The sequence below is a fragment of the Nicrophorus vespilloides genome, unplaced genomic scaffold, assembly GCF_001412225.1.
Source record: "Nicrophorus vespilloides isolate i.1.1-1 unplaced genomic scaffold, Nicve_v1.0, whole genome shotgun sequence".
Lineage (NCBI taxonomy): Eukaryota > Metazoa > Arthropoda > Insecta > Coleoptera > Silphidae > Nicrophorus > Nicrophorus vespilloides.
Genome location: NW_017095809.1, coordinates 362,510 through 377,134, shown reverse-complemented (window position 1 = coordinate 377,134; position 14,625 = coordinate 362,510). Strand labels below are relative to the sequence as shown.

The following is a 14,625-nucleotide window of genomic DNA, read 5'->3' as shown; positions in this document are numbered from 1 at the left end:
GAAAATAGGAAACGCATGCTCGAAATTTCCATGTTTAGGGGTTGCATTGGTGGAAATCGCTAAGGCGCATGATAATATAAACGAGCATCATAGTCTGTGGAAAATGCATTAGTCGAGCATTTCGTCCACACAGTACCATCGTTCAGGTGCATTGCATGTGTAAAATGTAAATACACCACTTTTATTGTACCCCCAGACGTACGGAATCTATATGAACCGCACAGGAACGACCAGAAAATGAATCCGAGGAGCCTCAGTTTCACCGTCTACATGTTCATCGGTCTGACATGTCAAGGTAGGTTCATTGATAGAGGAATTGAAATTTGACGGATTCCATGTTACAACATAGTGCATACACACATCAATTTCCTACCTCATCCTTCTACACCCCTCATCGCGTTTGTTTCTTTCTTCCGACTTCTTCTTCGCATATATAATAAAATCAATAAATTATTTTGAACTTATTCGACTGCGAAATTGAGGAAATACCCAATGGGCTGAAAACTCTACTCTGGCTGATATTGCAGTTTTTACAAAAAAAATGTATGTATGCGAGGAAGAGGAAATGTGTGTCTATGAGAGCGAGTACGAATGCAGAACATTCATTAGCAGCAAGACTAATTACCGACCTAATTGTTTTCCGATTAGATTTTAACTCGATTTTAATCCTTTTAATGAACAGCTTCCAGCACTGAAATTACTTTGTTACATTTTTTTTTAGCTCTTTATGGATATGGGGACGATAATGCAAACATAAGTGGAGAAGAGGTGAGTTTTCAGTAGCATAAATGATTTTCTTTATTATTCCTTGACAATGAACAACTCAATCTTCTATACACCCAAACAGTGATAAGACTCATTTAAATGAATGTACTTACATATATTTACATGTCATTTGTTAAATAAAAATCACTACTATATAATCTACAAAAACACATTTTAAATAATAAATAAAAAATTAGTTTTTCTTTAATAATAACATTTATTGCAACAGTAAATAAAATTAAAAAAAAATAACCAAAGACTTATTGTAAATACGTTTTAATAATTAAAAACTGTTTTAGAATTAATGAAATAATTAAGACGGAATACTTTTAGACAAAAAAAAACAATAATTTTTTTTAGTAAAATCTAATTAAATTATTTATTATTGTTTTATTTCGAAAGAATTCATTATTGCTATTATGTTCACCAATGAATAATTTATATTTAATATAAGGTATATCTATGATGTAATATTCTTTTCTGAAAAAAGATCCCCATTGTCGGTGTCTTTGTCGTAAGTATCTTCTTTCACGTTTCTTCGCGTGATAGAAAATACTTATTTGAAATAAATATTACACCAACGTATGCTAGTGGTATTAATGTTTTTTATCAATGAAATTTGATCAAATAAATCGTAACAATTTGTATTTTTATAATAAATATTAAATGTTTCGTCAATTCTTCAACGATAAGCGAAACTTCGTTTTCAGAAGTAAATATATTATGGACAGAATGGAAGAAAATGAAAAGATTTATTAAATAAACAGTTGTTTCTCTTTTATTTAAAAATTATCTATACTATAGTTATTGAATTCAACAATGATAACAATTCTTCATAACTTCATATTGTTTTATTTTTTTTTTGTTATTTTACTCCCAAGGTTTTCTAAATCTTCTAATATAAAACCATCATCTTCTGCATTCAATAAACTTATAGCTTTACTGACATTTATTGAGACATCTGTATAACTTCATTATACATTTCTTGGTTGTTATTTCTTCTTCTACTAATAAACTCGTAGCACATCAATGTTTTCAATTGCGTTTTAAATTTTGTAGATTTTCCTCTTTATTCTCTAGTCAAATGTAACGTTAACATATGTATGACTGTATAATATAAGTTACAATAATTTAAAATGCAATTTACATGAAGTAAATTTTAGTCACTGAAAAAATTGTAAAAGTGGATCAAATATTTTGAATCGTTTTACGCATTTGGTTTTATCGATAAAATATTCACCCTCTTTTGGTATCAGCTACGGTTTCTCCTCATAGTTTTCAGGTGCTTTCACTTAGAAATATTCGTTTTAGTAAATTATTTGAGCTTGATATTTCTTAGAAAGAGATCAATTGCAATTTGATATAGTTATTAGTAGAGAAAAACGTAATTAATAATTAAGTTTTTAAAGTTTATCAAAAATATTCACACTTTTTGTGAGAAAAAGCAGCTTTAATATATTCTTTGCGATTGATATGTTTTGCTACAAGTTATTGATAAGGAAAATTATAATTAATAATTAAGTTCTAAATGTTTATCAAATCAAAATATTTACACTTTTTTATATTAGTTACAGTAATTTCTCAGTTTTCACATTTGTTTTGCCTTTTTTGTTTATATTTCAATTTTAATAGTGTATCATCAAATATAACATTTCAAAGCCCAAAGTTTCTCTTTTAGTTTTCACATTTGTTTTACCTTTTTCGCTTATATTTCAGTAACATTAAATATAACATTTCAAAGCATAAATTTTCAAATGTTCTGTAAATACATCTTATGCAGTTGAATAGTAAATAACATATGAGTCTATACATAATTGATGATTAATTTGAATAACTTCTCAGTTTTCACATTTGTTTTTCTTGTTTCGCTTATATTTCAGAAATTCTCATTTTTTTAATTGAGTAACATCAAATAACATTTCAAAACACAAAGTTTCAAATGTACTGTAAATACATCTTATGCAGTTCAACAGTAAATAACATATGAGCCTATACATAATTGATGATTAATTTGAGAGAATGTTTGAAAATTGATGCTAGAGTGTGACGAGTCGTTAGTGCAGTTCCGATTGGAAAGTAATCACTGCAACTTGATTCGAACCGTTCCCACTAAATGGGTCACATATTGAACGCGATGACTAATTTTTAATGCAATTGGGCGAAAAGAATGAAATAATGGATTTAAACGATTAGTTCCAATTCCAACATGTTTCATATGAATACGTTAATAAAGACTCTGCTGCTGGTCGATATTCAGTTTGGAAGGGAAAACTAGGAGATAACTCATAGTAGTTTCTGGAAGTTGTTGGGTCTGTACACTATTACGAAACATATTTTGCAGATAAATTATGTTAGGAATACATATATATTTCTAAAACGTTGCTGTAATTATTTAATTTAAATTTATGATATTAATTACAACCGTTTAATTTGACAAATTCTATGGAATATATTCAAGTATTAATATACTAATTAGGAATATTATAACAATTTTTATATTAAATAGATTATACAATGTACACAAGTTAATATAAGTTAAGGATATATTTTGCTGAAAAGTTTAAAAGAAATATAATGCAAAATAATATACAAAGAAAAATGAAATTAAAAAAAATACAGTGGAAACGCTTCACTTAACACCACAATCCTAGAATTACATCAAAATTTGACACTTTAATATTTATTTCAATTTTTTTATTTATGGCTTTCAATTAATCAAAAAATTTAAATAAAAGTTTCATGTTTTTGGTGTAATTTTTTTTTCTTGAAATTATACAATTAATGAAAGTCATCATTACCATACTTATACCATTCTATGTTCTGGCTATGAAATCTGCATGACAATGAATGAAATTTAAATATTTATTTAGTATATTATATTTATTTAATATATTATTAAAAAATATTATAAATTAAAATTTCAAAAATAAGCAGGTAAGAAGAAATTGTATAAGTTTTAATAATTACATATTATTAAAAACACCATTATTAAACTACTTGTTTAACTTTTGTATCTGGTGTTTCAGTTGAAAGAAGTAAATTTGTAGAGTATTAAAAATATCGCAGAGTTTGTTTCAAATAAAATATCAATGTTCCAATGAATTTTCTTGATAGTTTGAAAACATTATCACTTATACCCTTAGTTTTCTTAAAAATTCAAATAATGAATATTAAAATGATTAATAATAGAATTTTAGAACATTAATAATTATTTATGTATCCATTATCTAATCAATATAAGACGTGAAAGAAAATTATTATTGGTATTTTTCTATTATGAATATTACAGCAGATTTCTTATGAATGCAAAATAAAGAAGTCTATTTCAATCAATATGTAGTTAAGTTTGAAGGTAGTTAATAATGTAAGAGTGGACTAACATTTTCTACAAAAAAAATGTGAATATGGAAAGATGAAAGTTTAAAGGAAAGTTTTTTTAGTGCGTTGTCTTCATACAAGAGAAGAGTACATTATTTACATTCGCCATTACAAGTTATGGCTCGAGGAAAAATGATATTAAAAACATGGACTTTGTATTGAAACTTTATGCGGTTGATGGATGTGCGGAGAAGGCACGGGGATGCATGGAAATTGGATTCCTCCCGCGTCTGCTGCTGCGGGTGAGCCGTGGAAAGTGAGACGGGATTGGGAATCCTTTGTGGAAAACAATAAATCGACCAATTGTGTAAGTTCCATTTGAGTGGTACAATAAAAACTTCTAAATTACTCTCGGGAATAAGACGACGAGGGGGCAAGAAGTGCTTAAAATGCTGATGGGATCTCTTGATGATCAAACGAATTGAATTCTGAAAGGGACGTCACTCTTTCTTTTCCTAACTCTCTCTCTCTCTCTCTCTCAGACTCTTCACTTTTTCTTCTTCTTTGTTTCTTCCTTCCCTTCAAAAGTTCGTTTTTTTATGATCCCAAACAAATTTAACGACTGTCTTTTAATCAGGACAGAATTAGATGACGCCAGTCGCAAAGAAGGACTAACGGGAAATTAATTGTATTTACTTTACTCGCAGTTCATTCCCTGACATTAAAATACAGTTCGTGATTGGTTAACGAACAGTTCGGACTATGAACAAATCGAACAACGAATATATATTCGGATAACGAACACATTGCCGTGGTAACGCTTGTGGTGATATGAAGCTTAAGTCAAATCTATGTTCAGTTAACGAACGGATTCTGTACGTTAACCGAACACCCACTGTACATATCTGGAACATTAGATGTTTGGATCAAGATTTATCAAGAAAAAATTGTAGCCTTGAACTTTTTGATGCGTAATACCCACGTTTTCAATATTTGAATAATAAGTTTTTTTTTGGTGTATTTTCGACACGCAGTTCTCGCAATCCCAGTGATCAATAATACAACTGCTAAACGATATTTAAATTACCCGGCGCATTCACACAGGAACGCAAATAATTTAATTTGGAGATGGATGGAGAAAAAACTATGTATATACATGACCCGACGTGCGATCGAATTACATAATATTGATGTTTGTCGAGTGCGCTTACCTTCAATTCGCATATGAAGTGGTGCCATGTACAATATTTTTATTGATTTTCAGCGTACAAAAGAAGTGGTTTCTTGAAGGTTAAAACACTTCATTTTTACTTCTGAATTGATATCGCAATCGCAAGCAAAATTTCTACGTTCGAAATCCCGACTATATCGAAATCCCGACAGTGTCTTTTATTATTATAAATTTCTACAATAACATTTTTATGGTAGTCTGGATTTCAATATAGTCGAGATTTTGATTGTCGGGATTATGGTAGTCGGGATTTCAATAGACGGTTTCGGTTGTCGGGCTTGCGATATAGACCCATTGATATAACTAAAACTAAATTATATTTACACTCGACAAATTTTTATGGTATTCATTATTATATCACGTTTACATAAATATTTTCAAATTGTATAATAATTTGTTTTTTTGTGTTAAGGCAATATTCAATTGTTTGTAAATGAAGAAATCCATGGTTTTATTTGAAAGTTAAGCAACTTGAGTATTTGATATTTTGAAAATTAACTAATATTTAATTGAAACAAGAAGTTTTAGCATAAGCCACGTTAACAACTTACAAAGATAGATTAAAGTTATATATTGAAACTTGATAATGTACACATACACAATCTTAGATTTTAATAGCACTTAACAAAAATGTCTGCATTGAAGAAAATATATTTGTAGAATATGAAGAATATCTTGTATTCAATTTTAAACATTTTTTCGTGATTGATGCATATTAACACGAGAAATGTACATCATTTCTCAATGACGTCACTCAAATATTTGTATGTATTCACGTATTCTATTCAATTTCGTGTACACTCCTATGAATATATTGACCCCATTTCGGCCAATGCAATTTTCATCATGTCCATTTCGCTACATATACGTAATGCCCTTTTGTAGTACATATATTTATTCTTATATATATGATCTATTTTTAAATTTATTTTCCGTAGTCGATATAATTTCTATTTTCATATTTTGAGCAATACATTTTCCTTTATTTACATATCATTTCAGAGTATTATTTGTATATTTTTCATAAGAAAGAAGAAATATTAGTTTTTAAAAATCTCAAGTATATACGGCAATTTAATAAAGATACATTAATTACTTTAATGTTTCTTTTTTAAATTGAATAAATATTGACTTAATTCTGTTAATATCTTTTTGAAACTCTGCTATACAGTAATTCATTAGATTTTTTATCTTGTTTGCTAATATCTCCTTAATACTTTAATTAAGTTGTTTATTAATTAATATTCTTGACGGAGATCCAGATATTATCTGTAATTAAATTTATTCAAGTCTCTTTATATCAAAGCATTTTAATAAATGATTTATATGTGTTTTAGCTTAAATAATAATATTTGGTTTATTATAAATGACTTTTGGTAAGCAAACATAGTCATTCGTTAGTGAATAGAATTTGCTTAATTCTGTTAAAATAATGTTGAAAGTTATACAGAATTTTATGAAATTTAATAATTATTTTGTGTGTTGGTAGTTCTTTAATTACGTTGACTATTAATTAATATTTTTTAAGAAATAGCTCTTTGAAGCAGTTTTTTTTTATTATTATTCTATTTTGTAATTTTACTGTTTTAATAAATATTATTATTCAAGAAGGTCCATTTTCTGTAAACAAATTAAATTTAATTAATGAATTCAGTGAATAAAATTGGCTTAAATTCAGTATTTCATTTGATTTATATTTGTTGTTTGTTAATATTTGTTTTGAACTTTAATTAACTAGATTATTAATGTATACACTTCAAGGAGATCCATTTAGATATTATCTGTAAATAAATTAAGGGAAAATACGATTTTTTTTTTGTATGAAAGTAATTTTAATAAATGAATTATACGGGTCGAGCAAAAAAAAATGCCGTCGTCGATCGATTCTCATTACGCTAACAAAATTATATTTTTAGCTGCAAAATAAAGAATTTCTTTACGTTCATTTGATATTAAAGGTGTGTACATTTAATGCTTCTGCATTATGAATATAATTCCAGATAATGGACACTACGTATCAACCAGATGAGGAAATTGTTGGAAGACCTCCAGATTCACACGAAGCCATGAATAATAGAGAACTGAAACCGAAATTAACAACCAGCGAAGGCGGGGAAAGGAAAAAGCGGAGCTACGAATTTCTTATGGGTCTGGTGAAGAGGAACAGTTCGGGATACGAGGTTACGAAGAATGTACCAGAAAAAGTGCGTTCTCTGTCGTCTCGATCGATTTAGATTCGGTTAATTATATGAATGGTTTGCTTTTTGCAGGCGGAGCACGAAGCGAAAGCCAGCGAGATGCTTCTTGAGCTGATGATAAAGATTGCGGAGAATCCGCAGCAGTGGACCAAAGTCCATAACTTGTTACGTGAGTTGAGATACTGTTAATATTGTGTTTTATGTTAATTTGTATTTCTTGTAGAAAAAATCGACGAAGATTTGGCGAAATCTAAAGAACTGCTGGAGAAAATGAATGTTAAAGTGGAGGATCGAGTGGTTCAGACGAAAACTGAAGTACCAGTTGATACCAAGGTGAATTGGTTGAGTCAGAACGAGACTGAGACGAAGAACGTGACTGAAGCTGCTGTGGTGTCCTCGGAGATGAAACCAAGCAAAAATCGCTATCAGCACTTCTCATATCATAGGGTTACTGGTAATCCGATGCAGTTCAATAAGAATCCCAAGGCTTACATAGCGGTCTCAGTCATTGCTCCGAAGCCTGTACAGAGGAACTCCGAGGATGATCTAACGCTGGAGAACGAGCTGAAAGAATTAAAGCCGTGGACGCACCAGCAAAATCTCAAGAATATGGCACAGATCAGATCAAAGTGGATCATACAGTCCAACGATAGAAAGCAATTATACGCACCTTAATTTATTTTATATAATATTTTTTATTTAAACTCGTGTATTATAGTCTCTAATCTTAAACAGATTCAATAGCGAAGGAATCTATGAACATACGAAAAGAAAAAAAAGATATAAATATATATATATAGAGAAATTATTTGTTAATTATTTTATAGTGTAATATATTAGTGATTCGAAAACCTTCGCTAAATTTACGTTCAATAAGCGCACCTTCTTAATATTAACAAACATAATGTTCATTCTACGTAGAGTTGCGCATTATTAGTTAAGTTATTACTTAAAAAAAAAAGATATGAACAGATAATATATTATTATTAATTCTTATATATATTTAAATATGTATGACGACAAAAAAATATCGAAAATGCGTAGCAGTTAATGGATGTTATACAAATAATAGAATAATAAATTTAACACAAACATTTTGATTTTTATTCGTGTTTCTTCTTTGCAGATACATCAAATCTTTACATATGTATAACCAGTTTTCTGCAAGTTAAATGTCGACGAATTTATATGCTTCCGAACGATTGCTTCATAAAAATACTACTAACATCTATAACGAAATTCGAGGCAGCGAATAAATAGCGGCATCCCTCAAAAATTCATCCATAAATATCGAGTCGTTCATAAATTATTGATGTTTCTCAATAATTTAGTCGATACAGAAACTTGCTTTGACGGTTCTATTTATAGTCAATATATCAATTCAGATATTTTTTCATTTCTCTCTTTTCGAAAAACAATCAATTCTAATAGATATCTCTACTTAGACTAGTTCATGTCAAGGTTTGTACATAAGATAAATGATATTTCCATGCCAATTTATCCGTAACTTTGACGTTTGCACACTTATTATCTCGATGAGATCTGAAAGTATATATTAGTGTAAATTAACGACAAAGTGTACGTTCGTATGAATATCAAGTACGTTAGTGCGGACGACGAAGCGAATAAATAACAAAATCTTTAAGAAAACGTCTATAAATAAGAACAGGTTCATAAATTATTGAACTTGCTATGTCTATATAGTATGTGTGTAGTATGTATGTTCTATATAGTAAATATATCAATGATCTTTGTTCATATTTCTTTCAATTGACAATACAATCAATTCTAATGAATATTTCCTACTTCTTAGACTAACATTCAACGAACACAAATTGACGGACAAAAGTGTATGAACGTTGCGTTTTGTTAGTGCGGACAAAGAGACGCGTTATGTTTGTCAAATAATTAAAGTGTAAAATTAAAACAAAATAAATAATTGTTTTCGCATTTATTATAATTACAAAAATAGTTTGATTTCTATTCAATAATTTTAATTATAAATAATCTACCGACCTTCCTTGAAGCAAATATTGTTTGTCTGCACCCCTATGAAATTCTGGCAGGCTCCCATGTACCCTTAAAAATGAACACATACTATTATAACATCAATAATTTGTAAAATATTTGTAACTGTCCCATATTCCATTCATATTTTTCGTAGAAACGCAATGAGCAAATGTATTTACACAATAAAATAAACACTTAAGAGATGAGATTCAGAACGAGTGGAATGTTGATTAAAAAAAGCCATACAAATGTCGTAATAATAGTTACAGTTAGTAATTATACCTAGTTAGTATGAAAAAGAATGATAAAATATTTACATATAAAAGTGTAATCAGCAAATATTAAATAAGAACAATTTTCATAATTCTGTAATCAGATCTTCATTGAAATTGGTTTTAGTAATTTGTCTGTAAAGACATTGGAAAAACATTGGATGTTTTTATAAAAATAAATCGGAAGGAAATAAATAAATCATTACCTTGATTTTATATCTTTTTTTTACTTAAAATATTAAAGAATATACATATTTAGATTAAATGAAATCAACTACAGCAAATTTGCATTGTATGTAGACATTTCTTAGAAATAAATATATAAATGAGAAACATTACACCAAAGACAAATCTATGTAAACTATTTATATCCTTATGAATACATGAATTTCCTTTTTATAATTGACTTATCTATAGAAAGATAATGTTTATAGTAGCCCCACCAAATTATAAAAGCGCTTATGTACAAAATAATGTTCCACGTAAACAATACGATATATGATTTACATGCAATTCTTCAAACAGAAATCTATAACCTAGTTAAAGCTGTGACACCGAGTTAGTATACCTATATTAAATAAATATTTATATACGTAAATATTTTCAAAACGAATGAAAATGATTATAGTAAATACTCTATGCAGAATCACGTTACTAGTTACATTGATACAATATACAGTTCATTTCCAGATTACGCGAATTTTGTAGATACATAATCCTCAATAGCTAGAGAATAACGATAATAGGAATTAATTGATTGAGTAACGTTTTCCAAAATGTAATTTTAGTTACTCATAGCAAGTTTTTTTTTTTCCAAAGGCTATTATTTTAATACTGTACATTGTAAATAGTAGAACATTAAGAGCATATTCTATTATATAAGTGCACATAACATATATGATTGTCAATGTTGATAATTACTGAGAAATATAATATATTCGTTAAAAATATAAATAATAATATATACGCGGACCTACTGTTCTCTTGGGGGATAATTCATTGGGGCACTGGGGGATTGGTAGATGGGTCTGCTCTGAGCCGTGTATAGTGCGGACGCGGGTGCCGGAACTTGCTGGTACTGCGTGTGCCTGATGGGATATCCACTTGTGATACTTCCAGTCTTGTTGGGTTGCTGTTGCGGCTGTGGATTTATAGCAATAGCACCGGAATGGATCACGTGAGACGAGGATGGTCGTAGTGGATAATGTTCCATCGGCTTCTGCTCCAAATGGTACGAAGTCGGAGGCGGTCTAGCCGTTTCGAATACCTGCCTGGCTGGTTCCCTACTTTGGATTGCACCTTGCTGGGAATAGTAGATAGACAGCTCCTGCGGCGGAACCGTGTAAAACGCTCCAGGTTGATTCGCGTACTGCGGAGTTTCTGAAATCACCAACACTTTGAACACCACCATCTAATGAACACATCTACATAAAATCATCGCAAACGAATCTTTTCACAATCTGAAAACCAAATTCTATTCTTCGGGATTTGTGCATCCCTCAGATGCAGTGAATGCAAAATATAAAATAAAATACCAAAATCACAATTAATTCGTAAATTTAGAAGAAAAATAAAAAAAAAACTTGAGATGCAGGTAAAGTTCGGAAACAGTTTAAATTAATTGCTCATCATTTCGATATATTATTTTGTTTTCATCGGAACTTTGTCTTTCATTTCATTTGCGATTTGACAAACATTTAATTAAATTGTTATATTTTGTACCAAAGCGGCGAGACAAGGCATTTATCAACTACAATCACAGCTCAAAATTAAAATACATCAGATTAAACGAATTGATTATATACACAATTTTGTATAATATATAATCAAACTGCATCTTCTACATAAGTTGAATTGAGAGCACTGATTGAGCGTTTCGAAAATACCTTGCTTGTCACCATTGAAAAAGTTAATTTGTTAATTTATAGTAGCAGTGATATCCAACTATTAAATCGTTTTGATTTTTTTTTTAATAAATTGGACAAGCATTGGATTTACGTTACGTAAACAAAAATACTCCAAGGACTAGATGCGAATAATGTGTATGTATATGTGAGTGTATGAAGGGTTTTGTATGTTTGTTATAAAATTAAATTGGGGGCAAATGTTGAGTGATACTATAAACGCTTTTCGTTGAAAGCCAAGAACTATGGTAAAATAGCGAGATTTGACACTCACTGTTCCATAATACAGCTCGAACAAATTCGTGAGGTCTAGCATCTTCTGCAATAAAACAAAATAAATTAAAAAATAAAGAAAAATGCCCGGATCAAACTGAATGAAGACAATTTCAGAGATTTATGTGGATTATCAATATCGAATGCCGTCTTACTCTGTGGAGATTGATATGATGGGTTTGTCACATTGGTGGGCTTGAAGCCGTAATTCTGATGGTACAAGGAGACAGGGCTAGGACTCCTTGGTCTTTTTGTTGCTGGCTTTAGATTCTGCTGTGGTACTGGCGTTCCTCTAGGTATAGATGATGGCATGTACAATTGTTGATGCACTATGCTTGGAGGAATGTTTTGCAAAGCCACAACCTCACTGAAACAAATAATAATTAAGATTAAGAATAATCACAAATGACAATTGCAAATAAGAATTTCTAAATAACGTAAATCAGACTATAAACTTATAATATACATTAGTGAAATACAATAGTTTATTGAATATTCTAATATAAAAAGTGTAATTTCATACCTAGTTTCTTTGTGTAATTGTTTCCTACGATTATCATCCTCATTAAGTACTCGTTTCAATTGCAAAAATAATTGGTGTTTCTCTTCCTTAAGCACTGAAAGCTTAGACTCGAGCTGTGATATCTGTTCCTTTGTTTCACCTAAGGTCATAACATCTTGCTGCTCCCTTGCCTCGCGTTCTTTCCTCAACCGTTCCTCTTCAACCTCGGCCTCTCTTTCCTGTTTCTTGCGTTCCCTTTCACGCAAAATATGCTTCTTCAGGGCATTCCACATCTGCTCCGAACGGTCCTGCTTATCAATCACTGCTGCTGGCATTTTTACAACAAACTAAGCACACTTAACTCACTTTTATATAGAAACTATATTTATTCTTATATATTTATAAATAAAAAACCTCTGAAAACACTGTTATAACTGTCAAAATGTACCATAACACATATTTCTACTTTCCAAACCAGTTTCCAGATGAAGGTTAGGACTTCGAAATTATATATTTGTATTATGGACTTTAAGTATACTAAAAAATTGGACAATAATTAAATTCTGATTCTAAATAGTTTATGGAAAAAGTGAAGCAATATAAGTCAAACGAACTCAGTAATATGTTGTACAATTTTTTTACACAATATTTGTAACCCTGCGAATTGATTGAAAAATACGTTGGTATAACTGCACTTACCGCCTTAACCAAAGTATAAAGAAATCAAATTATCAAAACATAACTTACGTAGTCTTTGGAAGTCTTGTTATAGTGATTTAAATAAATATTTTCATTCAATTGTGAATTTACACCAACATGGATATAAAGATGTACGAGAAAATCACATCCACTATTAGGGAATATAAAGGATTATCCAGGAATTGCTTGAAATTATTAAGAGAAACTTTTCCCAAGTCAGTATTAGTTTAAATTACTAATTAATGTAATTATTAATAAATCATACATTTGTTACAGCATTCAGTATGAAGTGTTATGCAGTATATTATCTTCAGAATATCAGAAATTAATGAAGTTTACCTACACAAGGTCTGAATGGAAAATGAATAAGTATTATAATATGTATAAGCAGGCAATTGCTAATGGAGAAGAACCAGGTATCATCATCAACATTGCCAGGAAAGTGAATATTGCTCCATGTCTAATTGCTAAGCTGATATTAAAATGTATTGATAGCAATGACAACCCTGACCAGCAAACAGACACTAGCAATACTAAGATTAATAAACTTCTTAAAGACACAAACTTGATCACAGATCAAAAGCTAGCTCATGAAATATTTCTGGTGAGTATTTGTAGTTTATTATCTATCAATGACTTTATACATGTTATATATTTATTTAGTGCACATTATATGATGACCAGTATAGCCCAATTGTAGAGGCAATGAAAAAGTGAGTTTGTATTTTTTATTTTTATATTCAGTATTTATAGTTGTTGAATGGTTTTAGTTCTGTTGGGCAACAATATGAAATAAAATTGTACAAGAAAATGTCTGATTTGGGAATAGCATTCAGAGATGAGATATATTTAAGGAAATTTGGATATGACAAAACACCAGATGTTAAACTGGAAATACCAATAGCAGTTAATGGTTTCATTATTCATTGGATTGAGAGTAAAGCAATGTTTGGTGATTACGATATACATCAGGATTATGTAAAAAAACAGTATTCATGCTATTGGAATAGGTTTGTTTTTCGTCGTAAATTTACTGATTTGTCTCTTATTTTTTTATTACTATTTTTGTTAGGTTTGGATCAGGATTGGTGATATATTGGTTTGGATACTTGGAAACTGTTAAATTACAAAATGACAAAAGATTTATTGTTAGTGATCATCTACCAGAAAATTTAACGTGCATAGGTATAGAATAGTGGTTATTCTAATGTGATATTTTCTGCAAGTGTTGACATTGTTTTTTATGTTTTATAATAAACAAATATATTTTTATCTATTAACTTAATATTTGATTCCTGACTTATAAATACGTACACTTGTTAATCTTGGATTAAAAAAAAAACAAGTTACCTTCGTCTTCTAAATAAGAATTTCTTAGTTATCTTGAGGCGGAACTCTAACTGTGCCGTATGCATTTTGATTCGATTCTCTAGTAATTGGCTTAGAATGATTA

At 29.7% G+C, this 14,625-nt stretch overlaps 3 protein-coding genes across 3 annotated transcripts; 2 read left to right on the top strand and 1 right to left on the bottom strand.

The window, feature by feature from the left end:
- LOC108564777 lies at positions 1-8,293 on the top strand. The gene is made up of 5 exons (XM_017923895.1): positions 1-295; positions 722-768; positions 7,315-7,518; positions 7,585-7,681; positions 7,736-8,293. Exons 1-5 carry the CDS (start codon positions 238-240, stop codon positions 8,185-8,187), a joined length of 858 nt encoding a protein of 285 aa, XP_017779384.1. The 5' UTR covers positions 1-237; the 3' UTR covers positions 8,188-8,293.
- Positions 8,294-10,603: 2,310 nt separating this feature from the next.
- Positions 10,604-12,989, bottom strand: LOC108565015 (G protein pathway suppressor 2). The gene is made up of 4 exons (XM_017924243.1): positions 12,495-12,989; positions 12,127-12,338; positions 11,973-12,017; positions 10,604-11,174 (listed from the first exon to the last, which is right to left on the bottom strand). The coding sequence occupies exons 1-4, from the start codon at positions 12,806-12,808 to the stop codon at positions 10,768-10,770; spliced, it is 978 nt and encodes a 325-aa protein (XP_017779732.1). The 5' UTR covers positions 12,809-12,989; the 3' UTR covers positions 10,604-10,767.
- A 185-nt stretch (positions 12,990-13,174) lies between these two features.
- On the top strand, positions 13,175-14,425 carry LOC108565021 (uncharacterized protein C15orf41 homolog). Its single transcript, XM_017924258.1, has 5 exons — positions 13,175-13,387; positions 13,449-13,776; positions 13,836-13,885; positions 13,943-14,182; positions 14,245-14,425. Exons 1-5 carry the CDS (start codon positions 13,290-13,292, stop codon positions 14,366-14,368), a joined length of 840 nt encoding a protein of 279 aa, XP_017779747.1. The 5' UTR covers positions 13,175-13,289; the 3' UTR covers positions 14,369-14,425.
- Positions 14,426-14,625: the final 200 nt, after the last annotated feature.